This window comes from Lonchura striata, chromosome 30, assembly GCF_050655825.1.
Source record: "Lonchura striata isolate lonStrDom1 chromosome 30, ASM5065582v1, whole genome shotgun sequence".
Lineage (NCBI taxonomy): Eukaryota > Metazoa > Chordata > Aves > Passeriformes > Estrildidae > Lonchura > Lonchura striata.
Window position 1 is genome coordinate 7788294 of NC_140732.1, and position 24974 is coordinate 7813267.

At 64.0% G+C, this 24974-nt stretch overlaps 1 protein-coding gene across 1 annotated transcript; it reads right to left on the reverse strand.

Annotated features, from left to right (window-relative positions):
- Positions 1–2339: 2339 nt before the first annotated feature.
- Positions 2340–23462, reverse strand: RASAL3 (RAS protein activator like 3). The gene is made up of 19 exons (XM_085563302.1): positions 23363–23462; positions 20200–20791; positions 18068–18189; positions 17809–17872; positions 16868–16920; positions 15920–16011; positions 15495–15609; positions 14867–14965; positions 12687–13223; positions 12003–12147; positions 11413–11557; positions 9618–9854; positions 8839–9040; positions 8656–8759; positions 6910–7249; positions 5835–5954; positions 3930–4087; positions 3315–3390; positions 2340–2594 (listed from the first exon to the last, which is right to left on the reverse strand). Exons 1-19 carry the CDS (start codon positions 23411–23413, stop codon positions 2436–2438), a joined length of 3411 nt encoding a protein of 1136 aa, XP_085419428.1. The 5' UTR covers positions 23414–23462; the 3' UTR covers positions 2340–2435.
- Positions 23463–24974: the final 1512 nt, after the last annotated feature.

The following is a 24974-nucleotide window of genomic DNA, read 5'->3' on the forward strand; positions in this document are numbered from 1 at the left end:
TTGGGTTTAGGGGGACGCCTTCACCATCCCCGGCCACCTCTGGCACCCCAAAAAACCCGGCACCCCCAAATAAAACCCCAAAAACGGGGCTGACCCCAAAAACGATCCCGTTGTGTGCTGCACTTCGTGTTGTTAATGGGGATTTGGGGACATTTGGGGACACCTGGAATGGGTTTGGGTTTAGGGGGACGCCTTCACCATCCCCGGCCACCTCTGGCACCCCAAAAAACCCGGCACCCCCAAATAAATCCCCAAAAACCCCAAAAACGGGGCTGACCCCAAAAACGATCCCGTTGTGTGCTGCACTTTGTGTTGTTAATGGGGATATTTGGGCACGTTTGGGGACATTTGGGGATACCTGGAATGGGTCCAGGGAGTGTCATCCCCTCCAAGGACACTTTGGGTGCCCCCCCGAGCTGTGGCACCCCAAAAAACCCGGCACCCCCAAATAAATCCCCAGAAACCCCAAAAACGGGGGGGCTGACCCCAAAAACGATCCTGTCTGTGCTGCACTTCGTGTTGTTAATGGGGATTTGGCACATTTGGGGACATTTGGGGACACCTGGAATGGGCCCAGGGGGTGTCATCCCCTCCAAGGGACACTTTGGGTGCTCTCCTCATGCACGGCACCCCAAAAAACCCGGCACCCCCAAATAAAACCCCAAAACGGGGCTGACCCCAAAAACGATCCCATTGTCTGCTGCACTTCGTGTTGTTAATGGGGATTTGGGGACGTTTGGGGACATTTGGGGACGTTTGGAGACATTTGGGGACACCTGAAATGGGTTGGATTATGGGGACGGCTTCACCATCCCCGGCCACCTCTGGCACCCCAAAAAACCCGGCACCCCCAAATAAAAACCCAAAAACGGGGCTGACCCCAAAAACGATCCCGTCTGTGCTGCACTTCGTGTTATTAATGGAGATTTGGGGACGTTTGGGGACATTTGGGGACACCTGGAATGGGTTTGGGTTTAGGGGGACACCTTCACCATCCCCGGCCACCTCTGGCACCCCAAAAAACCCGGCACCCCCAAATAAAAACCCCAAAACGGGGCTGACCCCAAAAACGATCCCGTCTGTGCTGCACTTCGTGTTATTAATGGGGATTTGGGGACGTTTGGGGACACCTGGAATGGGTTTGGGTTTAGGGGGACGGCTTCACCATCCCCGGCCACCTCTGGCACCCCAAAAAACCCGGCACCCCCAAATAAAAACCCAAAAACCCCAAAAACGGGGCTGACCCCAAAAACGATCCCGTTGTCTGCACCTCGTGTTATTAATGGGGATATTTGGGGACATTTGGGGACACTGAAGGGGTTTTGGGGGACCCTGTGCCACCCCCCGAACCGTGGTACCCAAAAAAACCCGGCACCCCCAAATAAAACCCCAAAAAACCCCAAAAACGGGGCTGACCCCAAAAACGATTGGCTCCCGGTGTCAGAGTTCATGGGGATTTGGGGACATGTGGGGACATTTGGGGACATTGAGGAGACGCCTTCGCCATCCCCGGGCACCCGGGGCGCCCCAAAATAAAACCCCAAAACTGAGCTGGCGCCCCAAAAAATGTCCCCAAAGAGCCCCCAAAAAATGTCCCCTAAAATGAGGCAAAATGGGGACACTGGGGGACATTGGGGACATCAAAGGGACACTGGGGTGGCACTGGGGACACCTTGGGGACACTGGGGTGGCACTGGGGACATCAAAGGGACATTGGGGTGGCACTGGGGGAACACTGGGGACACTGGGGTGGCACTGTGGGGACATTGGGGACACTCTGGGGACATCAAAGGGACACTGGGGTGGCACCGGGGACACCCTGGGGACACTGGGGTGGCACTGGGGACACTTTGGGGACACTGGGGTGGCACTGTGGGGACATTGGGGACACTCTGGGGACATCAAGGGGACACTGGGGACGCTCTGGGGACACTGGGGTGGCACTGGGGACATCAAAGGGACACTGGGGTGGCACTGGGGACACTTTGGGGACACTGGGGTGGCACTGGGGACATCAAAGGGACACTGGGGTGGCACTGGGGACACTTTGGGGACACTGGGTGGGTATTTGGGACACTGGGGGACATTGGGGACATCAAGGAGATACTAGGGACACCTTGGGGACACTGAGGTGGCACTGGGGACATCAAGGTGACACTCTGGGGACATTGAGGGGACACTGGGGACACTGGGGGGACACTGGGGTGGCACTGGGGACATGAAAGGGACACTGGGGGGACATCAAGGGGACACCCTGGGGACACTTTGGGGACAGCAGGGGGGGTCCCGGGGGATGTCCCCAAGTGTCCCCAAGTGTCCCCAAGGAGCCGGGGACAGCAGCGGTGACAACGCCAGCGTTTATTGCCACGGCACGGGGGGGTGGCACCCTGGGGACACCCCGGGGACACCTCGGGGACACCTCGGGGACATCAGTGTCACACGCAGGTGGCCTGGCCGTCCTCGCCGGGCTGGTGGCAGCCCCCTGGGGACACGTTGGGGACATCGCGGGGACACCCTGGGGACACGTTGGGGACATCGCGGGGGTGGCCGCGCGTCCGGCGCAGCTCCAGCTCCAACCCCGAGAGGCGCCGCTCCTGCGGGGGACACGCGTGTCACCTGTGTCACCTGTGTGTCACCTGTGTCACCTGAATGTCACCTGAATGTCACCTGTGTGTCACCTGAGTGTCACCTGTGTCACCTGTGTCACCTGAATGTCACCTGTGTGTCACCTGTGTGTCACCTGAATGTCACCTGTGTCACCCCTGTCACCTAAGTGTCACCTGTGTCACCTGTGCCACCTCAATGTCACCTGTGTCACTCTGTGTTACCTGAGTGTCACCTGAGTGTCCCCAGTGTCCCCACTGTCCCCAGTATCCCCAATGTCCCCAGTGTCCCCACTGTCCCCAATGTCCCAAATGTCCCCTCAGTGTCCCCAGTGTCCCAGTGTCCCCAGTGTCCCCAGTGTCCCCCAATGTCCCCAGTGTCCCCAGTGTCCCCAGTGTCCCCAGTGTCCCAGTGTCCCCAGTGTCCCAGTGTCCCCAGTGTCCCCAGTGTCCCCAGTGTCCCCACTGTCCCCAGTATCCCCAATGTCCCCAGTGTCCCCACTGTCCCCAATGTCCCCAGTGTCCCCAGTGTCCCCAGTGTCCCAGTGTCCCCAGTGTCCCCAGTGTCCCCCAATGTCCCCAGTGTCCCCAGTGTCCCCAGTGTCCCCAGTGTCCCCAGTGTCCCCCAATGTCCCCAGTGTCCCCAGTGTCCCCAATGTCCCCAGTGTCCCCAGTGTCCCCAGTGTCCCCAGTGTCCCCTGTCCCTCTCACCATCTCCCTCTCTCTCTCTTCGCTGTTTTTCAGCCGCTCCAAATCCTCCCGGCGGCTGCGCTCGGCCACGGCCAGTCTGGGGAGGGAGGGACTGGGAGGGACTGGGATGGACTGGGAGGGACTGGGGGGGACTGGGAGGGAACTGGGAGGAACTGGGAGGGACTGGGAGGGACTGGGGGGGACTGGGAGGGACTGGGATGGACTGGGAGGGACTGGGAGGGAACTGGGAGGAACTGGGATGGACTGGGAGGGACTGGGAGGGAACTGGGAGGAACTGGGAGGGACTGGGGGGGACTGGGAGGGACTGGGAGGGACTGGGAGGAACTGGGAGGGAACTGGGAGGAACTGGGGGGGACTGGGGGGGACTGGGAGGGACTGGGATGGACTGGGAGGGACTGGGAGCCACCCTGTTTTTGGGGTGCCCCACCCCATTTTAAGGATGCCACTCTCATTTTCGGGGTGCCCCACCCAAATTTTGGGGAACCCAACCCAATTTTCAGGATGCCCAGCCCCATTTTCGGGGTGCCCCACCCAAATTTCGGGGTGCCCCGCCCCATTTTCGGGGTGCCCCACCCAAATCGGGGTCCCCGCCGCGCTGTCGGGGCCCCGCCCCACCTGGCCGCCAGGCTGGCGGCGCGGGCGGCGTTCTCGTCCAGCCGCTCCCGGAGCCGCTCCAGCCGCTCCCGGTGCCGCTCCTCGGCCCGCGCCGCCCGCGCCTCCGCCCGCTCCAGCCGCTCCCGCAGCTCCGCCAGCTCCTCCCGCAGCGCCGCCAGCTGCGGGCACCGGGATTGGGACACCGGGATTGGGACACCGGGATTGGGACACCGGGATGGGTCACCGGGGTTGGGACACCGGGATTGGGACACCGGGATGGGTCACCGGGGTTGGGACACCGGGAGGTACCGGTGTATACCGGGGGGTACCGGGGGATGCGGACACCGCCCGCTCCAGCTCCTCCCGCAGCGCCGCCAGCTGCGGGCACCGGGACGGGTCACCGGGACTGGGACACCGGGACTGGGACACCGGGATTGGGACACCGGGATTGGGACACCGGGACGGGACACCGGGATTGGGACACCGGGATTGGGACACCGGGACTGGGACACCGGGACTGGGACACCGGGATTGGGACACCGGGATTGGGACACCGGGACGGGACACCGGGACTGGGGACACCGGGATTGGGACACCGGGGTTGGGGATACCGGGACTGGGGACACCGGGATTGGGACACCGGGGTTGGGGACACCGGGATTGGGACACCGGGATTGGGGACACCGGGATTGGGGACACCGGGATTGGGAACACCGGGATGGGTCACCGGGACTGGGGACACCGGGATTGGGGACAACGGGACGGGTCACCGGGATTGGGACACCGGGGTTGGGAACACTGGGATTGGGGACACCGGGATTGGGACACCGGGATTGGGACACCGGGGTTGGGACACCGGGATTGGGGACACCGGGGTTGGGGACACCGGGACGGGTCACTGGGATTGGGGACACCGGGATTGGGGACACCGGGATTGGGGACACTGGGATTGGGTCACCGGGGTTGGGACACCGGGACGGGTCACTGGGATTGGGGACACCGGGACGGGTCACCAGGAGGTACCGGTGTATACCGGGGGGTACCGGGGGATGCGGACACCGCCCGCTCCAGCTCCTCCCGCAGCGCCGCCAGCTGCGGGCACCAGGATTGGGGACACCGGGATTGGGGACACCGGGATTGGGACACCAGGGTTGGGACACCGGGGTTGGGGACACCGGGATTGGGGACACCGGGGTTGGGGACACCGGGATTGGGGACACCGGGATTGGGACACTGGGACTGGGACACCGGGGTTGGGACACCGGGATTGGGACACCGGGATTGGGACACCGGGATTGGGGACACCGGGGTTGGGGACACCGGGACGGGTCACTGGGATTGGGGACACCGGGATTGGGGACACCGGGATTGGGGACACTGGGATTGGGTCACCGGGGTTGGGACACCGGGACGGGTCACTGGGATTGGGGACACCGGGACGGGTCACCAGGAGGTACCGGTGTATACCGGGGGGTACCGGGGGATGCGGACACCGCCCGCTCCAGCTCCTCCCGCAGCGCCGCCAGCTGCGGGCACCGGGACGGGTCACCGGGGCTGGGACACCGGGATTGGGACACCGGGGTTGGGGACACCGGGATTGGGACACCGGGACGGGTCACCGGGATTGGGACACCAGTGTTGGGACACCGGGGTTGGGGACACCGGGATTGGGGACACCGGGACGGGTCACCGGGAGGAGACCGGGTGCTGGGGACACTGGGGACCGGGTTACCGGGGGCTGGGGACATCGGGGACGAGTTTACCGGGAGGTACCGGGAGGTGCCACCCACCCCCGGTCACCTCCTCCAGCAGCCGCCGGTGCTGAGGACACCGGGACGGGGACACCGGGGGACACCGGGAGGACACCGGGGGACACCGGGGGACACCGGGGGACACCGGGGACTGTCCCCCCCGCCCCGGGGTTACCTTCTCGAGCGGCCGCAGCGCGTAGAGCTCGCCCGGGGCCACCGAGTCCTCGGCCAGGCGCTGCCACGGCACCGTGGATTTGCGCGGCAGCGACGCCGACGAGCGCAGCTTCCCCCGGGGCTGCGAGAGCGACACCGGTAACGGCCCGGTAACGGCCCGGTAATGGCCCGGTAATGGCCCGGTAACGGCCCGGCAATCACATCGCGACACCCGGTAACGGCACCGGGACACGCGGTAACGGCACCGGGACACATGGAAATGGCACTGAGCCACCCGTTAATGTCCCGTTAATGGCACCGGGACATCCGGTAATAGCACCGGGCACCCGTTAATGTCCCGTTAATGGCACCGGGACATCGGTAATAGCACCGGGCACCCGTTAATGTCCCGTTAATGGCACGGTGACACCGTTACTGCCAGCGGGACACCCGTTAGTGCCACCACAGCCCCGTTAATGCCACCAGAACCCAATTAGTGCCACCTGAACCCAATTAGTGCCACCACAGCCCCATTAGTGCCACCTGAACCCAATTAGTGCCACATGCCCATTAATGCCACCACGGCCCCATTAGTGCCACCGCAGCCCTATTAATGCCACCAGATCCCAATTAATGCCACCATGCCACTGTTAGTGCCACCAGACCCCGGTTAGTGCCACCTGAACCCAGTTAGTGCCACCAGATCACCGTTAGTGCCACCTGAACCCAATTAGTGCCACCACAGCCCCGTTAATGCCACCACGGCCCCATTAGTGCCACCGCAGCCCTATTAATGCCACCAGATCCCAATTAGTGCCACCACACCCCTGTTAATGCCACCAGACCCCGGTTAGTGCCACCTGAACCCAATTAATGCCACCAGATCACCGTTAGTGCCACCTGAACCCAATTAATGCCACCAGATCACCGTTAGTGCCACCTGAACCCAATTAGTGCCACCTCACCCCCGTTAGTGCCACCCAACCCTTGGTGTCACCAAGTGTCACCAGCGCCCACCCCAGAGCGGCGCCGCCGGGCCGGATGTCCCCGAGCCCGGCGCTCCGGCCCCGCGGTGCCACGGCGGCCCCGGCACTCACCGGGGCATCGCCGGGCACGGGCGAGGCCGTGCCAGGCTCGGCCGCGTGCCCGGCGCCGGGCGGCCGGACCGGGCGCCGCGCGGCCTCGCCGTGCGCCGGCACGCTCCGGGTGCGCTGGACGCTGCGGCGGCGCCGCGCCGCCACCGGCACCGGCACCGGCACCGGCTCCGGGTCCGTCCCCGCCGCGGTCGGTGGCACCTCGGGCACCTCGGGCACCTCGGGCACCTCGGCGGGGCCGCGGGCGCGCCGGACGCTGGTCAGGGACTGGCTCTTGATGAGGGGACTGAGCTTGGCCACGTCCCGCGGGGGGACAAAGCCGGGCTGGGGAGGGGACGAGGGGCTGGGGACAGGGACAGAGGGACAGGGACAGGGACAGAGGGACAGGGGGACAGGGGGACAGGGGGACAGGGACAGGGATGGGGACAGAGGGACAGAGGGACAGGGGGACAGGGATGGGGACAAGGGACAGAGGGACAGGGTGACAGGGACAGAGGGACAGAGGGACAGGGACAGAGGGACAGGGACAGAGGGACAGGGGGACAGGGATGGGGACAGAGGGACAGGGACAGAGGGACAGGGGGACAGGGACAGAGGGACAGAGGGACAGGGACAGAGGGACAGGGACAGAGGGACAGGGGGACAGGGATGGGGACAAGGGACAGAGGGACAGAGGGACAGAGGGACAGGGGGACAGGGATGGGGACAAGGGACAGAGGGACAGAGGGACAGAGGGACAGAGGGACAGGGACAGGGGGACAGGGGGACAGGGATGGGGACAAGGGACAGAGGGACGGGGATGGGGACAGGGACAGAGGGACAGAGGGACAGGGACAGAGGGACAGGGACAGAGGGACAGGGGGACAGGGATGGGGACAGGGACAGAGGGACAGGGACAAGGGACAGGGATGGGGACAGAGGGACAGGGATGGGGACAGAGGGACAGGGACAGAGGGACAGAGGGACAGGGATGGGGACAGAGGGACAGGGATGGGGACAGAGGGACAGGGACAGAGGGACAGGGACAGGGGACAAAGGGACAGGGATGGGGACAGAGGGACAGGGATGGGGACAGAGGGACAGGGACAGAGGGACAGAGGGACAGGGACAGAGGGACAGGGGGACAGGGATGGGGACAGAGGGACAGGGACAGAGGGACAGAGGACAGAGGGACAGGGACAGGGGGACAGGGATGGGGACAAGGGACAGGGACAGGGACAGGGATGGGGACAGGGACAGAGAGACAAGGGGACAAAAGCATAAGGGAATGGAGATGAGGCACCCCCAATATGGCCGCAATGAAGGGGACCCCAAACCCTGGTGGGACCAGAGGAGACCCAAACCCTGGTGGGATCAGAGGAGACCCAATCCCTGGTGGGACCAGAGGAACCCCAAACCTGGTGGGATCAGAGGAGACCCAATCCCTGGTGGGACAAAAGGGGACCCCAAACCCTGGTGGGACCAGAGGGACCCCAAACCCTGGTGGCATCAGAGGAGACCCAATCCCTGGTGGGACCAGAGGAACCCCAAACCCTGGTGGGACCAGAGGGACCCCAAACCCTGGTGGCATCAGACCCATCTCCTGACCCCAAACAGGACCAGAGGAACCCCAAATCCCGACACCCACGTGTCCCCCTCGTCCCCAGGAGTCCCACTCATCCCCAGGTGTCACCAGGTGTCCCCAGGTGTCCCCAGATGTCCCCAGGTGTCCCCAGGTGGCCCCAGGTGGCCCCAGGTGTCCCCAGGTACCTTCTCCTGGCGGTGGAGCTGAGGCGGACGGACACGGGGACAGGTGTCCCCTCCCTGATGGCCCTGAGGATGGTGGGCAGCGGCTCCAGCTCCTCCTGCGTGGCCTGCGAGGACACCACGGGGACGTCACGGGTGGCCCGGGGGACACCAGCGAAGAAGGAGGTGGCCGCAGGGTGGTGGCACCTGGTCGAGGCTGGAGAAGATGTCACAGAGCAGCAGGTGGAGCGTGGCGAGCTCCAGGGCCAGGTCCACGCGGCCATCGTAGGTGGCCATGTGGGCGCTGGCCTCGGCGGTGGCCACGGCCTGCAGGAAGTCCGTCATGGTGGCCCAGTGGCGCTCCAGGAAGTCGTTCATGAAGGTCATGTAGGGCTCCTTCTCGCCAAACCTGGGGTCAACGGCATGGGCCAAGGGTCACCACCGTGGTCTGGGGTCACCACCGTGGTCAAAGGGTCACCACCGTGGTCTGGGGTCATCGGCGTGGTCAGGGGTCATCGTCGTGGTCAAAGGGTCACCACCATGGTCTGGGGTCATCGTCGTGGTCAAAGGGTCACCACCGTGGTCTGGGGTCATCGGCGTGGTCAAAGGGTCACCATTGTGGTCAAGGGGTCATCGTCGTGGTCTGGGGTCATCGTCATGGTCAAAGGGTCATGAGTCATGGTCAGGGGTCACCATCATGGTCTGGGGTCATCATCATGGTCAAGGGGTCACCACCGTGGTCTGGGTCATCGGCGTGGTCAAAGGGTCATCGTCGTGGTCTGGGGTCATCATCATGGTCAGAGGTCACCACCATGGTCTGGGGTCACCACCATGGTCATGGTCAAAGGCCACTTTCGGGAGCATGGACCATCCAAACCACGTCCATGGCGCGTTGGGGACAACCCAAGTGCCCCATGACCCGCCACGGAGGGCAGACGGGATGTCCCCACCAGCCCACGTCCCCATCCGTCCCCACGGCCACCTACGTGGTGAAGTTGGCCAAGTTCTGGATGACCTTGGCCACCAGCGTGAGGCTGCGGGCGGTGGCCTCGCCGGGGTACTCCTGGACGAGGCCGAAGAGGCTGGGGGACATGATGGCCGGGCAGAGGAACCTCAGGAAGAGCGAGGAGGACACCAGGCGCCGGCCGATGGCCGCCTTGCCGCGCGCCGCGCACTCGTCGCTCCACGCCGCGAACACCTCGCCCAGCTCCGCCGGGAAGGACCTGGTGGGACACCGTGGTGGGACATCGTGGTGGGACCGGGGTGTGGTGGCACCACCTCTGGGCTTGGCACCGGGTGGTTTTTGTGAGCATCTCCACGTGTAGACCAAGGGTGGGTGGTGTCCATCACCATCCGTGTCACCAAACATGTCTTTGGGTCCATCCTGGTGTCCATCTCCATCCCTGTCCCCAAACTTGTCCCCAAGTCCGTCCTCGTGTCCATCTTCATCCCTGTCCCCAAACTTGTCCCTAAACTTGTCCCCAAGTCCATCCTGGTGTCCATCTCCATCCCTGTCCCCAAACATGTCCCCAAACTTGTCCCTGGTCCATCCTGGTGTCCATCTCCATCCATGTCCCCATCTCTGTCCCCAAACTTGTCCCCAAGTCCATCTTGGTGCCCACCACCACGTCCACCCCGGGATGGAGCCCATCCCCATCTCTGTTCCCATCTTTGTCCCCAAATTTGCCCCCAGATCCATCCTGGCCCCCACCCCAAGATGGTGACAGTCCCCACCCCACCCCTGGAGTCCATCCTGGCCCTGATCCCACCCTCGTGTCCTCGCAGGTTCTCCTGGCCCTCATCCCATCCTTGATCCAAGCTTCTCCCAGGTTCTCCTGTTCCTGATCCCACCCTCGTGTCCAAGCTTCTCCCAGGTTCTCCTGTCCCTTCTCCCAGGTTCTCCTGTCCCTCATCCCACCCTCGTGTCTGAGCTTCTCCCAGGTTCTCCTGTCCCTTCTCCCAGGTTCTCCTGTCCCTCATCCCACCCTCGTGTCTGAGCTTCTCCCAGGTTCTCCTGTCCCTGATCCCACCCCCATGTCCGAGGTTCCCCCAGGTTCTCCTGACCCTGATCCCACCCTCGTGTCCAAGCTTCTCCCAGGTTCTCCTGTTCCTGATCCCACCCTCGTGTCCAAGCTTCTCCCAGGTTCTCCTGTCCCTTCTCCCAGCTTCTCCTGTCCCTCATCCCACCCCCATGTCTGAGCTTCTCCCAGGTTCTCCTGACCCTGATCCCACCCTCGTGTCCAAGCTTCTTCCAGGTTCTCCTGTCCCTTCTCCCAGGTTCTCCTGTTCCTGATCCCACCCCCGTGTCCAAGCTTCTCCCAGGTTCTCCTGGCCCCAGTGCCACCCACATGTCCGAGCTTCTACCAGGTTCTCCTATCCCTTCTCCCAGGTTCTCCTGTCCCTGATCCCACCCTCGTGTCTGAGGTTCTCCCAGGTTCTCCTGTCCCTTCTCCCAGGTTCTCCTGTCCCTCATCCCACCCCCATGTCCGAGGTTCTCCCAGGTTCTCCTGGCCCTGATCCCACCCTCGTGTCCGAGGTTCCCCCAGGTTCTCCTGACCCTGATCCCACCCTCGTGTCCGAGCTTCTTCCAGGTTCTCCTGTCCCTTCTCCCAGGTTCTCCTGGCCCTGATCCCACCCTCGTGTCCGAGGTTCCCCCAGGTTCTCCTGTCCCTTCTCCCAGGTTCTCCTGTCCCTCATCCCACCCCCATGTCCGAGGTTCTCCCAGGTTCTCCTGGCCCCAGTGCCACCCTGGTGTCCCCCGGTGTCCCCTGGTGTCCTCACTCGGAGCCGTCGGTGATGCGCCGCAGGGTCTCCTCGCAGACCTGCCGCAGGTGCTGCTGGTGCTCGGACAGCTCCAGCCCCGAGCACTTGCTGGGGTCCACCTCGGAGCTCTCCTCGGAGCTGCAGAGCTGGGCCACCACCTCCCCTGGGGACAGGGGACAGCCCGTGAGGGGACCGAGAGGTCACCGGGGTGGGGATGGACGTGAGGAACCCACAGCACATCTCCATGGGTGGTCAGGGGTGTCCCACAGTCCATGAGGTGACTGAGAGGTCACCAGGGTGGGGATGGACGTGAGGAACCCACACCACGTCCCCATGAATGGTCCCACAGGCCATGAGGGGACCAAGATGTCACCACCACATCCCCACGGATGGTCAGAGGTGTCCCACAGCCCACAAGGGGACCGAGATGTCACCACCACATCCCCACGGATGGTCAGGGGTGTCCCACAGGCCCACGAGGGGACCGAGATGTCACCACCACATCCCCACGGATGGTCAGGGTGTCCCACACGCCCCAGTGTCCAGCCCCACCGAGGTGTCCCACCCCCTGCCACCGCCCAGGATGTCCCCGTGTCCCCTGGGCGTACCCAGCGTGTCCTGCAGGTACTTGGCCCCCACCAGCTTCATGAACTCGTCGATGGCCTTGGTGGCCAAGGTGTTCTCGCGGAAGATCAGCGCCTCGTGCTCATCGAAGCGGTCCAGCTCGGCCACGCCCAGGTCGATCAGGAACGACTGCGGGGACACGAGGGGACAGGTGGTGGCACCCGTGTCCCCAAGGGTTTGGTGGCACCTGTGACTCCAAAGGACTCGGTGGCACCCCAAAGGATTTGGTGGCACCCATGACCCTAAAGGCTTTGGTGGCACCCCAAAGGGTTTGGTGGCACCCGTGACCCCCAAGGGTTTGGTGGCACCCGTGACCCCAGAATGACCAAGTCAACCCACGTTGGGTCTCCTGGTGTCTCCTGAGCTGTGTTTGCCATGTCTAAAGTCTTGTTCCATCCAAGCCAAGCCAACTCAACTCAACCCAACTCAACCAAACCCAACTGATCTCATCCAACCCAACTCAACCCAACTCAACCAAACCCAACCCAAGCCAACCCATCTCATCCAACCCAACTCAACCCAACTCAACCAAACCCAACCCATCTCATCCAACCCAACCCAACTCAACCCAACCCAACCCAACCCAACTCAACCCAACCCAACCCAAACCAATGCATCCATGCCAACCCAACCAACTCCGACCCCGCCCGTCCCCGCCCCCGCCCCACCTTGGCCTTGCCGGTGCTCTGCAGGACGCGCACCAGAGCCCCGGCCAGCTCCTCCTTGTGCCGCGCGGCGATGGCCGGCTCCAGGCGGCCGCACAGCTCCCGGTAGTGGAAGGTGATGAACTCGGCCATCTCCTTGTAGCGCACGATGGGCAGGACCCTGACCCGGCGGTAGCGCCCGCGCAGCCGCACGGCCGGCGCCCGCCGGCCGCCGGCGCCGCTCAGGGCGTACCACCGCTCCAGGGGCTGCGGCGCCGCCGCCAGCTCGGCCAGCGGGATGGTGACGGCGGCCAGCGGGCGGCCGCCGGCGCGGTCGTCGCGGCACAGGGCGACGGTGAGGGCGCGCGCCGGCGGCAGCGCGGGCAGCTGGAAGAGCTCGCCCCAGAAGAGGTGGCCGTCGGCGCCCGCCGCCTTGGCCGTGGTGCGGGCGAAGACGGCGCCGTCCAGCTGCAGCTGGCAGCGCAGGCGGCACCGCGCCGGCAGGTCCCGGCCCTCGTAGACCCAGAGGGTCAGAGCCAGCTCCAGGCGCTCGCAGCTGTCCTGGAGGGGACACAGGGACGGGGACAGGGACAGAGGGGACAGGGATGGGACAGGGATGGGGACAGGGATGGGACAGGGACAGGGATGGGACAGGGATGGGACAGGGATGGGACAGGGACAGAGGGGACAGGGATGGGACAGGGATGGGGACAGGGATGGGACAAGGATGAGGACAGGGACAGAGGGGACAGGGACAGGGATGGGACAGGGATGGGGACAGGGACAGAGGGGACAGGGACGGGGACAGGGATGGGACAGAGGGGACAGGGATGGGGACAGGGATGGGACAGGGATGGGGACAGGGACAGAGGGGACAGGGATGGGACAGGGATGGGACAGAGGGGACAGGGATGGGGACAGGGATGGGACAGGGATGGGGACAGGGATGGGACAGGGATGGGACAGGGATGGGGACAGGGACAGGGATGGGGACAGGGATGGGGACAGAGGGGACAGGGACAGGGACAGGGATGGGGACAGGGACAGAGGGGACAGAGGGGACAGGGATGGGACAGGGATGGGACAGGGATGGGGACAGGGACAGGGATGGGACAGGGATGGGACAGGGACAGGGACAGGGATGTGGACAGGGATGGGACAGGGAGAGGGACAAAGGGGACGGGGACAGGGACAAAGGGACAAGGGACATGGGGGGCAGTCAAGGGGACAAAGGGACAAGGGGACAAAGTGACAAAGGGACAATGGGGACAAAGGGGGAGAAGGAGGAAAAGGGGACAAAGGGACAATGGGGACAAAACAGGCAAGGGGACAAAGGGACGAGGGGACAAAGGGGACAAAGGGGACAAAGGGGACAAGGGGGCCAAGGGAGATGTGAGTGGGGGTCATGGGGACAAGGGGACAAGAGAGAGGGGGACAGAGGGGACAAAGGGACAATGGGGACAAAATGGGCAAGGGGACAAGGGACGAGGGGACAAAGAGGACAAAGGGGTCATGGGGACAAAGGTGACAAGGGGACAAGGGGGATGTGGGTGAGGGACAAGGGGACATGGGGGGACACTGAGGATGCTCCGTGCAGGGCAGTTTGTGCCTCAGTTTCCCCACCCAGCCCAAGGGCAGGAGAGCCCGATCTGGGGGCTGGGGGTGGCAGGGTGTCCCCGAGGTGTCCCCCTGTGTCCCCAGGGTGTCCCCGCGTGTCCCCAAGGTGTCCCCAGGGTGTCCCCAAGGTATCACTGAGGTGTCCCCAGGGCATCCCCGAGGTGTCCCCGAAGTGTCCCCAGGGTGTCCCCAGAGTGTCACCCTCCAGTCCCCCCATGTCCCCAGGGTGTCACCCCCGTGTCCCCTGGGTGTCCCCCCGTGTCCCCCCATGTCCCCAGGGTGTCCCCCTGTGTCCCCAGGGTGTCCCCCCGTGTCCCCCCATGTCCCCAGGGTGTCCCCGCGTGTCCCCAGGGTGTCCCCCCATGTCCCCCCGTGTCCCCCCATGTCCCCAGGGTGTCCCCAGGGTGTCCCCCTGTGTCCCCAGGGTGTCCCCGCGTGTCCCCCCATGTCCCCCCATGTCCCCCCATGTCCCCCCATGTCCCCAGGGTGTCCCCAGGGTGTCCCCCTGTGTCCCCAGGGTGTCCCCGCGTGTCCCCCCATGTCCCCCCGTGTCCCCCTGTGTCCCCAGGGTGCCACCCCGGCCCCACCTCGCCGGGCCGGGCCGCCCGCCGCAGCTCCTCGATCCAGCGGTCGCGCTCGGCCGGGGAGGCGCAGCCAAAGGAGCGGCTGCCCGCGGGCGTGATCACCTGGGGGGACAGCGGCGGTGACAGGGTGACAGGGGTGACAGGGGTGACGGAGTGACAGGGACACCGGGGGTGACAGGGGTGACAGGGACACCGGGGACACCGGGGGTGACAGGGTGACAGGGACACCGGGGACACCGGGGGTGACAGGGTGACAGGGTGACAGGGACACCGGGGACACCAGGGCACACTGAGGGTGACAGAGATGCTGTTTTGGGGTCCGGGTGCCCTGTTTGGGATCCGGGTGCCCTTTTTAAGATTTGGGTGCTATTTTTACGATTTGGGTGCCGGTTTTGGGGCTCAGGGGCCGGTTTTGGGGTTCGAGGGCCGGTTTTGGGGCTCAGGGGCCGGTTTTGGGGCTCAGGGGCCGTTTTTGTTGTTCGGGGGCCGTTTTTGGGGTTCGGGGGCCGGTTTTGGGGTTCAGGGGCCGTTTTTGGGGTTCGGGTGCCGTTTTTGGGGCTCAGGTGCCGGTTTTGGGGTTCGGGGGCCGGTTTTGGGGTTCGGGGGCCGTTTTGGGGTTCGCGGGCCGTACCTGGAAGCAGAAGCTCTCGCCCGCCACGCTGCCGTGCACCGGCCGCACCACGACACCGTCACCGCCGAGGTCCAGCCCGGGGGGCGGCACCGGGGACGCGCCGGAGCCACCGCGGCTGCGGACCCCGAAAAGGGACAGCGGGTCACCGGGACCCCGAAAAGGGACAGCGGGGTCACCGGGACCCCGAAAAGGGACAGGAGTGTCACCGGGACCCCCCCAAAAAGGGACCCCGAAAAGGGACAGCAGTGACACTGGGACCCCAAAAAGGGACAGTGGGGTCACTGGGACCCCAAAAGGGACACTGAGGGGACCCTGAGGGGACACTGAGGGGACAGCAGTGTCACCAGGACCCCCCAGAAAGGGACAGCAGGGTCACCAGGACACTGAGGGGACAGCGGTGTCACTGGGACAGGAGTGGCCCTCACCTGTCACCCTCGGGTGCTGCCACCACCCCGGGGTCACTTCTGGTGCCACCGCGACTCTTCCAGTCCCGGAGGAGCCTCTTCCACAGCAGCCCCTGGGGACAGGGACAGTGACACAGGGGACGGGACAGAGGGGACAGGGATGGGACAGGGACAGGGACAGAGGGGACAGGGACAGGGACAGGGATGGGGACAGAGGGGACAGGGATGGGACAGTGACACAGGGGACAGGGACAGAGGGGACAGGGATGGGACAGGGACAGGGGACAAAGGGACAGGGACAGGGATGGGACAGGGACAGTGACATAGGGGACAGGGACGGGGACAGGGATGGGGACAGGGGAGGTGACAGTGACACAGTGACAATGACGGTGACAGTGGCACAGTGACAATGACTGTGACAGTGACAGTGACACAGTGACAATGACGGTGGCAGTGGCACAGTGACAATGACGGTGACAGTGGCACAGTGACAATGACGGTGGCAGTGGCACAGTGACAATGACAGTGACAGTGACAGTGACACAGTGACAATGACGGTGGCAGTGGCACAGTGACAATGACGGTGGCAGTGGCAGTGGCACAGTGACAATGACGGTGACAGTGACACAGTGACAATGACGGTGACAGTGGCACAGTGACAATGACGGTGGCAGTGACAGTGACACAGTGACAATGACGGTGACAGTGACACAGTGACAATGACGGTGACGGTGACACAGTGACAATGACGGTGGCAGTGACACAGTGACAATGATGGTGACAGTGACACAGTGACAATGACGGTGGCAGTGGCAGTGACACAGTGACAATGACGGTGACAGTGACACAGTGACAATGACGGTGACAGTGACACAGTGACAATGACAGTGACAGTGACACAGTGACAATGACGGTGACAGTGGCACAGTGACAATGACGGTGACAGTGGCAGTGCCAGCGCTGTCCCACCTTGCCCTTGCTGGCCCGGGCGCTCGGGGCAGTTTCGCTGCGCTCGGCCGGGCCTGGGGGGGTGGCACCCAGTGAACACCAGTAAAAACCAGTAAAGACCAGTATGGACCAGTATGGACCAGTAAAAGCCATTATGGATGAGTATAACCCAGTGCTCTCAGTATGAACCGGTACAAACCAGTCACCCCCCGAGTAACCTCCCAGTGCTCCCAGTATAAACCAGTATAACCCAGTTCCCTCCCAGTCCCCCCCAGTTCCTCCCAGTCCATCCCAGTTCCCTCCCAGTCCATCCCAGTTCATCCCAGTTCCCTCCCAGTCCATCCCAGTCCCTCCCAGTTCCTCCCAGTTCCTCCCAGTTCCCTCCCAGCCCCTCCCAGTCCATCCCAGTCCCCCCCAGTCCCTCCCAGTCCCTCCCAGTTCCCTCCCAGTCCCCCCCAGTCCCTCCCAGTTCCCTCCCAGTTCATCCCAGTTCCCTCCCAGTTCCCTCCCAGTCCCTCCCAGTCCCTCCCAGTTCCCTCCCAGTCCCTCCCAGTCCCCCCCAGTCCCTCCCAGTTCCCTCCCAGTTCATCCCAGTTCCCTCCCAGTTCCCTCCCAGTTCCCTCCCAGTCCCCCCCAGTTCCCTCCCAGTCCCTCCCAGTCCCCCCCAGTCCCTCCCAGTTCCCTCCCAGTTCCTCCCAGTCCCCCCCAGTTCCCTCCCAGTTCCCTCCCAGTCCCTCCCAGTCCCTCCCAGTCCCTCCCAGTTCCCTCCCAGTCCCTCCCAGTCCCTCCCAGTTCCCTCCCAGTCCCTCCCAGTCCCTCCCAGTCCCTCCCAGTTCCCTCCCAGTCCCTCCCAGTCCCTCCCAGTCCCTCCCAGTCCCTCCCAGTTCCCTCCCAGTCCCCCCCAGTCCCTCCCAGTTCCCTCCCAGTCCCTCCCAGTCCCTCCCAGTTCCCCCCTGTCTCACCCGGGTCGTCAGCGGGAGGGGACACGGGGCCACCCTGGGGACAGCGCGGGTCACCGGTGCCACCCTGGGGACACCCCGAGGGGACACTCCATCACCCAGGAGACATCACAAAGTGCCACCCTGCCACCCAGGGGACATCAGGAGGTGCCACCCAGGGGACACCCTCAGATGCCACCCAGGGACGCCCCGAGGTGCCACCCCATCACCCAGGGACGCCCCGAGGTGCCACCCAGGGGACACTCCCGCTGTCCCCGCTCACCTCCTCGTCCCTGCCCAGGGCCACCAGGTGTCCGTCCACCAGCGAGAAGCGGGACGCGTCCCACACGGTGGCATCGGGTGGCACCGGGGCCAGCGGCGGCGGGGACGTCTCCAGGGGGGTCCCTGAGGGGACAGAACGGGGGGGTGCCCGCAGGGTCAGTGCCACCCACCGCGGGGACAGGAGGCCATGGAGGGGACAGCGAGGGGGAGGTGACACCAAGGGGGAGGTGACACCATGGGACAGGTGGCCAGGGAGGTGGCACCAAGGCCATGGAGGTGCCACCACGGGTGAGGTGGCACCAAGGCCATGGAGATGCCACCATGAGGTGACACCAAGGGACACGTGGCCATGGAGGTGCCACCATGAATGAGGTGACACCAAGGTCATGGAGGTGCCACCATGGAGGTGCCACCATGGGTGAGGTGACATCAAAGCCATGGAGGTGCCACTATGGGTGAGGCGCCACCATGGGTGAGGTGACACCAATGGACAGGTAGCCATGGAGGTGCCACCATGGGTGAGGTGACACCAAGGGACACGTGGCCATGAAGGTGGCACCAAGGCCATGGAGGTGCCACCACGGGTGAGGTGGCACCAAGGCCATGGAGGTGCCACCATGGAGGTGCCACCACGGGTGAGGTGACATCAAAGCCATGGAGGTGCCACTATGGGTGAGGTGACACCTAGGGTGAGATGCCACCATGAGGTGACACCAAGGGACACGTGGCCATGGAGGTGGCACCAAGGCCATGGAGGTGCCACCATGGGTGAGGTGACACCAAGGGACACAATTGCCCCCAAATCCTTCACCCCATATCCCATCACCCCAAAACCCTCCCCGCACCCCAAAACCCAAGCCTGCACCCCAAATCCCCCACACCAAGCCTGTCCCCGCACCCCAAACCCCAAAACCCTTCACTCTATAAATCCGTCACCCCAAACCCCACCCCGCACCCCAAAACCCGCACCCCAAAATCCATCACTCTCCCCCATAATCACCCCAAACCTCTCCCCGCATCCCAAATCCCCCCACCCCAAACCCTGCACCCCAAAACCCCTCACTCTATAAACCCATCACCCCAAACCCCACCCCGCACCCCAAAACCCGCACCCCAAAACCCCTCACCCCAAACCCCTTCACTCCATGTCCCATCACCTCAAAACCCCCCCTGCACCACACCCCCACCCCAAACCCCAAAACCCTTCACCCCATAAATCCATCACCCCAAAACCCCAAACCGCCTCCTGCACCCCAACCCCTCACCCCAAACCCCGCACCCCAAAACCCAGCCCCGCACCCCAAATCCCCCACACCAAACCCCACCTCACCCCCCAAAACCCCTCACCCAAAACCCCTTCACCCCATATTCCATCATCCCAAATCCCCCTCCCCACATCCCAAAACCCCTCACCCCGCACCCTAAAACCCTTCACTCTATAAATCCGTCACCCCAAACCCCACCCCACACCCCAAAACCTGCACCCCATATCCCATCACCCCAAAACCCGTCACTGCAAACCCCAAAACCCTTCACTCTATAAATCCGTCACCCCAAACCCCTCCCCGCACCCCAAACCCCACCCCGCACCCCAAAACCCTTCACTCTATAAATCCATCACCCCAAACCCCTCCCCGCACCCCAAACCCCACTCCGCACCCCAAAACCCCGCACCCCGCACCCCAAACCCCAAAACCCTTCACTCTATAAATCCGTCACCCCAAACCCCTCCCCGCACCCCAAAACCCCTCAGCCCAAATCCCAAAACCCTTCACTCTATAAATCCGTCACCCCAAACCCCACCCCGCACCCCAAACCCCCTCACCCCAAAACCCCTCAGCCCAAATCCCAAAACCCTTCACTCTATAAATCCGTCACCCCAAACCCCTCCCCGCACCCCAAACCCCAAAACCCCTCACCCCAAAACCCCTCACCCCAAAACCCCTCACTCTATAAACCCATCACCCCAAACCCCACCCCGCACCCCAAACCCCCTCACCCCAAACCCCAAAACCCTTCACTCTATAAATCCGTCACCCCAAACCCATCCCCGCACCCCAAACCTCCTCACCCCAAACCCCTCACCCCAAATCCCGCACCCCAAATCCCCTCCCAGCCCCCCGCCCCTCTCACCGTGCCCCCTCCTCCTGCCCGCGCCGCGCAGGTACCGCTGCAGGGGTGGCCTCGTCCCCTCGTGTCCCCTCGCGTCCCCCGCTGTCCCCTCGCGTCCCCCGCTGTCCCCCACTGTCCCCTCGCGTCCCCTCGGCTCCCCCGCACCCTTGGGTGCCTTGGAGGGGGCGGAAAACGCCCTCCGGAACAGCGAGCGCCGCGCGGTGGCCTTGGGGACACCCCTGTCCCCACTCGTGTCCCCACTCGTGTCCCCACTCGTGTCGCCACCTCTGTCCCCACTCCTGTCCCCACTCGTGTCCCCACTCGTGTCGCCACCTCTGTCACCACTCCTGTCCCAACTCCTGTCTCCAGCCCTGTCGCCGCTCCTGTCCCCGCCCGTGTCCCCACCCGTGTCCCCACTCGTGACCGTGTCCCCGCCCCTGTCCCTGTCGCCGGGGTGGCTGTGGGAGCGCTTCCAGCCCCGCAGCCTCGCCCAGCGCCCCGGGGACCCCCCGGCCCTCCCGGGGTCCCCCCCCGCGGGGGTCGCCGTGCGCCACTTGTAGGTCCTGAGGAGGGCGGGGGGCTCGGGGGCGGCCGGGGGGGCTTCCACCTCCATCTGGGGGGGGGAGAGAGAATTTGGGGGGTCAGGGGTGGGGTTGGGGTTCGGGGGTTGGGGGAGCTGGATTTGGGGGGTCAGGGGTGGGGTTGGGGTTCGGGGGATGGGGGGGAGTCAGTTTTGGGGGTTCAGGGGTGGATTTGGGGTTGGGGTGTGGGGGGCAGTCAGTTTTGGGAGTTGGGGGGTGGGGGGAGCTGAATTTGGGGGTTCAGGGGTGGGGTTGGGGTTCGGGGGATGGGGGGAGCTGAATTTGGGGGTTCAGGGGTGGATTTGGGGTTCGGGGGGTGGGGGGGAGTCAGTTTTGGGAGTTGGGGGGTGGGGGGAGCTGGATTTGGGGGTTCAGGGGTGGGGTTGGGGTTCGGGGGATGGGGGGAGTCAGTTTTGGGGGTTGGATTTGGGGTTGGGGAGATGGGGGAGCTGAATTTGGGGGGCTTAGGGGTGGGTTTGGGGTTGGGGGATGGGGAGAGCTGAATTTGGGGGTTCAGGGGTGGGTTTGGGGTTCGGGGAAGGCATTTTGGGGAGCTTTAGGGGCTTGGGGGTTGATTTTGGGATGCTGAGGTGACATTTTGGGGTTGGGGGGATGGGAGAGCTGAATTTGGGGGGTTCAGGGGTGGGTTTGGGTTTGGGAGGATGGGGAGAGCTGAATTTGGGGGTTCAGGGGTGGGTTTGGGGTTCGGGGGATGGGGGGAGTCAGTTTTGGGGGTTCAGGGGTGGATTTGGGGTTGGGGGGTGGGGGGGAGCAGAATTTGGGGGGTTTGGGGGTTGGATTTGGGGTTGGGGGTTGATTTTGGGATGCTGAGGTGACATTTTGGGGGTTGGATTTGGGGCTGGGGGAATGTGGGGAGCTGAATTTGGGGGGTTTGGGGGGTGGATTTGGGGTTGGGGGGATTGGGGGAGCAGAATTTGGGGGTTCAGGGGTGGGGTTGGGGTTGGGGGTTGATTTTGGGATGCTGAGGTGACATTTTGGGGGTTGGATTTGGGGTTGGGGGTTCAGGGGGTGGATTTGGGGTTTTGGGGATGGGGGGTTGAGGTTTGGGGGGTTTGGGGGTTGGATTTGGGGTTGGGGGGATTGGGGGAGCAGAATTTGGGGGTTCAGGGGTGGATTTGGGGTTGGGGAGTGGAGGGATTCAGTTTTGGGGGGTTTGGGGGGTGGGTTTGGGGTTGGGGGTTGATTTTGGGATGCTGAGGTGACATTTTGGGGGTTGGATTTGGGGTTGGGGGTTGGATTTGGGGTTGGGGGTTCGGGGGGTGGATCTGGGTTGGGGGATGGGGGGGTTGAGTTTTGGGGGGTTTGGGGAGTCAATTTGGGGGTTCTGGGGGTGGATCTGGGTTGGGGGATGGGGGGAGTCAGTTTGGGGGTCCATGGGGTTGGATTTGGGGGCAGTGGGGGGCACAGGACAGGGGGACAGGGGACACTGTGACAGGGGACACCGGGACAGGGGGACAGGCTGGCAGGCTGACACGGTGACAGGGTGACACGGTGACAGGGGCACACAGTGACAGGCTGACAGGGTGACAGGGGCACACAGTCACAGGCTGACTCGGTGACAGGCTGACACGGTGACAGGGGCACATGGTAACACAGTGACAGGGGCACACGGTGACAGGGTGACAGGGTGACACGGTGACAGGGTGACAGGGTGACAGGGGCACACAGTGACAGGGGCACACAGTGACAGGCTGACAGGCTGACAGGGTGACAGGGGCACACAGTGACAGGCTGACACGGTGACAGGCTGACAGGGTGACACGGTGACAGGCTGACAGGCTGACAGGGTGACAGGCTGACACGGTGACAGGCTGACAGGCTGACAGGGTGACAGGCTGACAGGGTGACAGGGGCACATGGTGACAGGGTGACAGGGTGACAGGGGCACACAGTGACAGGGGCACACAGTGACAGGCTGACACGGTGACAGGCTGACAGGGTGACACGGTGACAGGCTGACAGGCTGACAGGCTGACAGGCTGACAGGGTGACAGGGGCACACAGTGACAGGCTGATAGGGTGACAGGGTGACACGGTGACACGGTGACAGGCTGACAGGGTGACAGGGTGACACGGTGACAGGCTGACAGGCTGACAGGGCGCCACGCCGCCTCGCTGCCGGGCCCCGCCACCCCCGGCCCCGGGCGCGGGCGGCGTTTCCGTCGCGCCCCAAACCAGCCGCGCCTCCCCTCCCCCACCCCCCCGCCCCTTTGGGGGCTTTGGGGACACCCCTGACCCCCCCAAACCTTCTGTCACCCCCCCGGGGGGCGGGGGGACACCACAGGACCCCCCCCGAGGTGCCACCCGCGCTCCTGTCACCGCCACCCGCGACATTTGTCACCAAAGGGGGGGGGGGGGTGGCCACATCCTCCAGCGATGCCCGAGCGAGGTGACAAAAAAGCGACAAAAAAGCGACAAAAAAGCGACAAAAAGTGACAAAATTTTGGGGTCCCTTTTGGCCGTTTCCACCCCCCCCACCCCCCCGAGGATGCTGCGCCACCCCCACCGCAGCACCCCCCGCGAGGGGACATTTTTGGGGACAGTTTTTGGGGCATTGTCACCGTGTCCCACCCCCCCGGTACCTCCGGTGCTGCTCCCGCGCTCGGCGCCGGTTCCTGCCGCGGTTTCCCCATGTGACCGGGCAGGAGTTTCAGGCACACCCTCACCTGCCCCTCCTCCTCCTCCTCCGATGTGACATCTGGGGGGTCCCGGGGTGCAGGGGTGATGCTTTGGGGGGTGGGTGGTCGTTTTGGGGTCTCCAAGACAGGGTGTGACTCAGTTTCCCTCCGTGCCTCAGTTTCCCCCCGTTCCTCAGTTTCCCCCAGTGCTTCAGTTTCCCTCCGTGCCTCAGTTTCCCCCGTGCCTCAGTTTCCCTCTGTGCCTCAGTTTCCCTCCGTGCCTCAGTTTCCCTCACAATGTGACACTTGGGGGTCTCAGGGTGCCGAGGTGATATTTTGGGGGGTGGGTGGTCGTTTTGGGGTCTCCAAGACAGGGTGTGACTCAGTTTCCCTCCGTGCCTCAGTTTCCCCCAGTGCCTCAGTTTCCCCCAGTGCTTCAGTTTCCCTCCGTGCCTCAGTTTCCCCCCGTGCCTCAGTTTTCCCCAGTGCCTCAGTTTCCCTCACAATGTGACACTTGGGGGTCTCGGGGTGCCGAGGTGATATTTTGGGGGGTGGGTGGTCGTTTTGGGGTCTCCAAGACAGGGTGTGACTCAGTTTCCCTCCGTGCCTCAGTTTCCCCCAGTGCCTCAGTTTCCCCCATGCCTCAGTTTCTCCCAGTGCCTGTTTCCCTCTGTGCCTCAGTTTCCCTCTGTGCCTCAGTTTCCCTCACAATGTGACACTTGGGGGTCTCAGGGTGCCGAGGTGATATTTTGGGGGTGGGTGGTCGTTTTGGGGTCTCCAAGGCGGGGCGTGCCTCAGTTTCCTTCTGTGCCTCAGTTTCCCCCCGTGCCTGGGGAGGCGACCAATGTCCAGCTGGGATCCACGGTCTGGTGTCCATCCCATGTCCCCATCCCCATCCATGTCCCCATCCACGTCCCACCATGGCCACGTCCCCATCCATGGTCACGTCCACATCCATGGCTACATCCCACCATGTCCAGGTCCCACCATGTCCCCATCCATAGCCACATCCCACCACATCCCCATCCATGGCCACGTTCCCATCGATAGCCATGTCCCACCATGTCCACGTCCCACCATGGCCATGTCCCCATCCATAGCCACATCCCACCACTTCCCCATCCATAGCCATGTCCCACCATGTCCACGTCCCACCACGTCCCACATGGCCACATCCCACCATGGCCATGTCCCCATCCATGGCCATGTCCCACCACGTCCTCATCCATGTCCACGTACCTCCATGTCCATGTCCCACCACATCCCCATCCATGTCCATGTCCCACCATGTCCCCACCCATGGCCACATCCCACCACATCCCCATCCATGGCCACGTTCCCATCGATAGCCATGTCCCACCATGTCCACGTCCCACCACGTCCCACCATGGCCATGTCCCCATCCATAGCCACATCCCACCACTTCCCCATCCATAGCCATGTCCCACCATGTCCACGTCCCACCACGTCCCCATCCCATCATGGCCATGTCCCCATCCATGGCCATGTCCCACCACGTCCTCATCCATGTCCACGTACCTCCATGTCCATGTCCCACCACATCCCCATCCATGTC

Coding starts and splice junctions, on each gene's coding strand:
- RASAL3 (XM_085563302.1), bottom strand. CDS start 23,413: ATGGGGAAACCGCGGCAGGAACCGGCGCCGAGCGCGGGAGCAGCACCG. Junction 20,792..23,362: donor GCGCGGGAGCAGCACCGGAG/GTACCGGGGGGG, acceptor TCCCCCCCCCAG/ATGGAGGTGGAAGCCCCCCC. Junction 13,224..14,866: donor GGGCGGCCCGGCCCGGCGAG/GTGGGGCCGGGG, acceptor TGTCCCCTCCAG/GACAGCTGCGAGCGCCTGGA.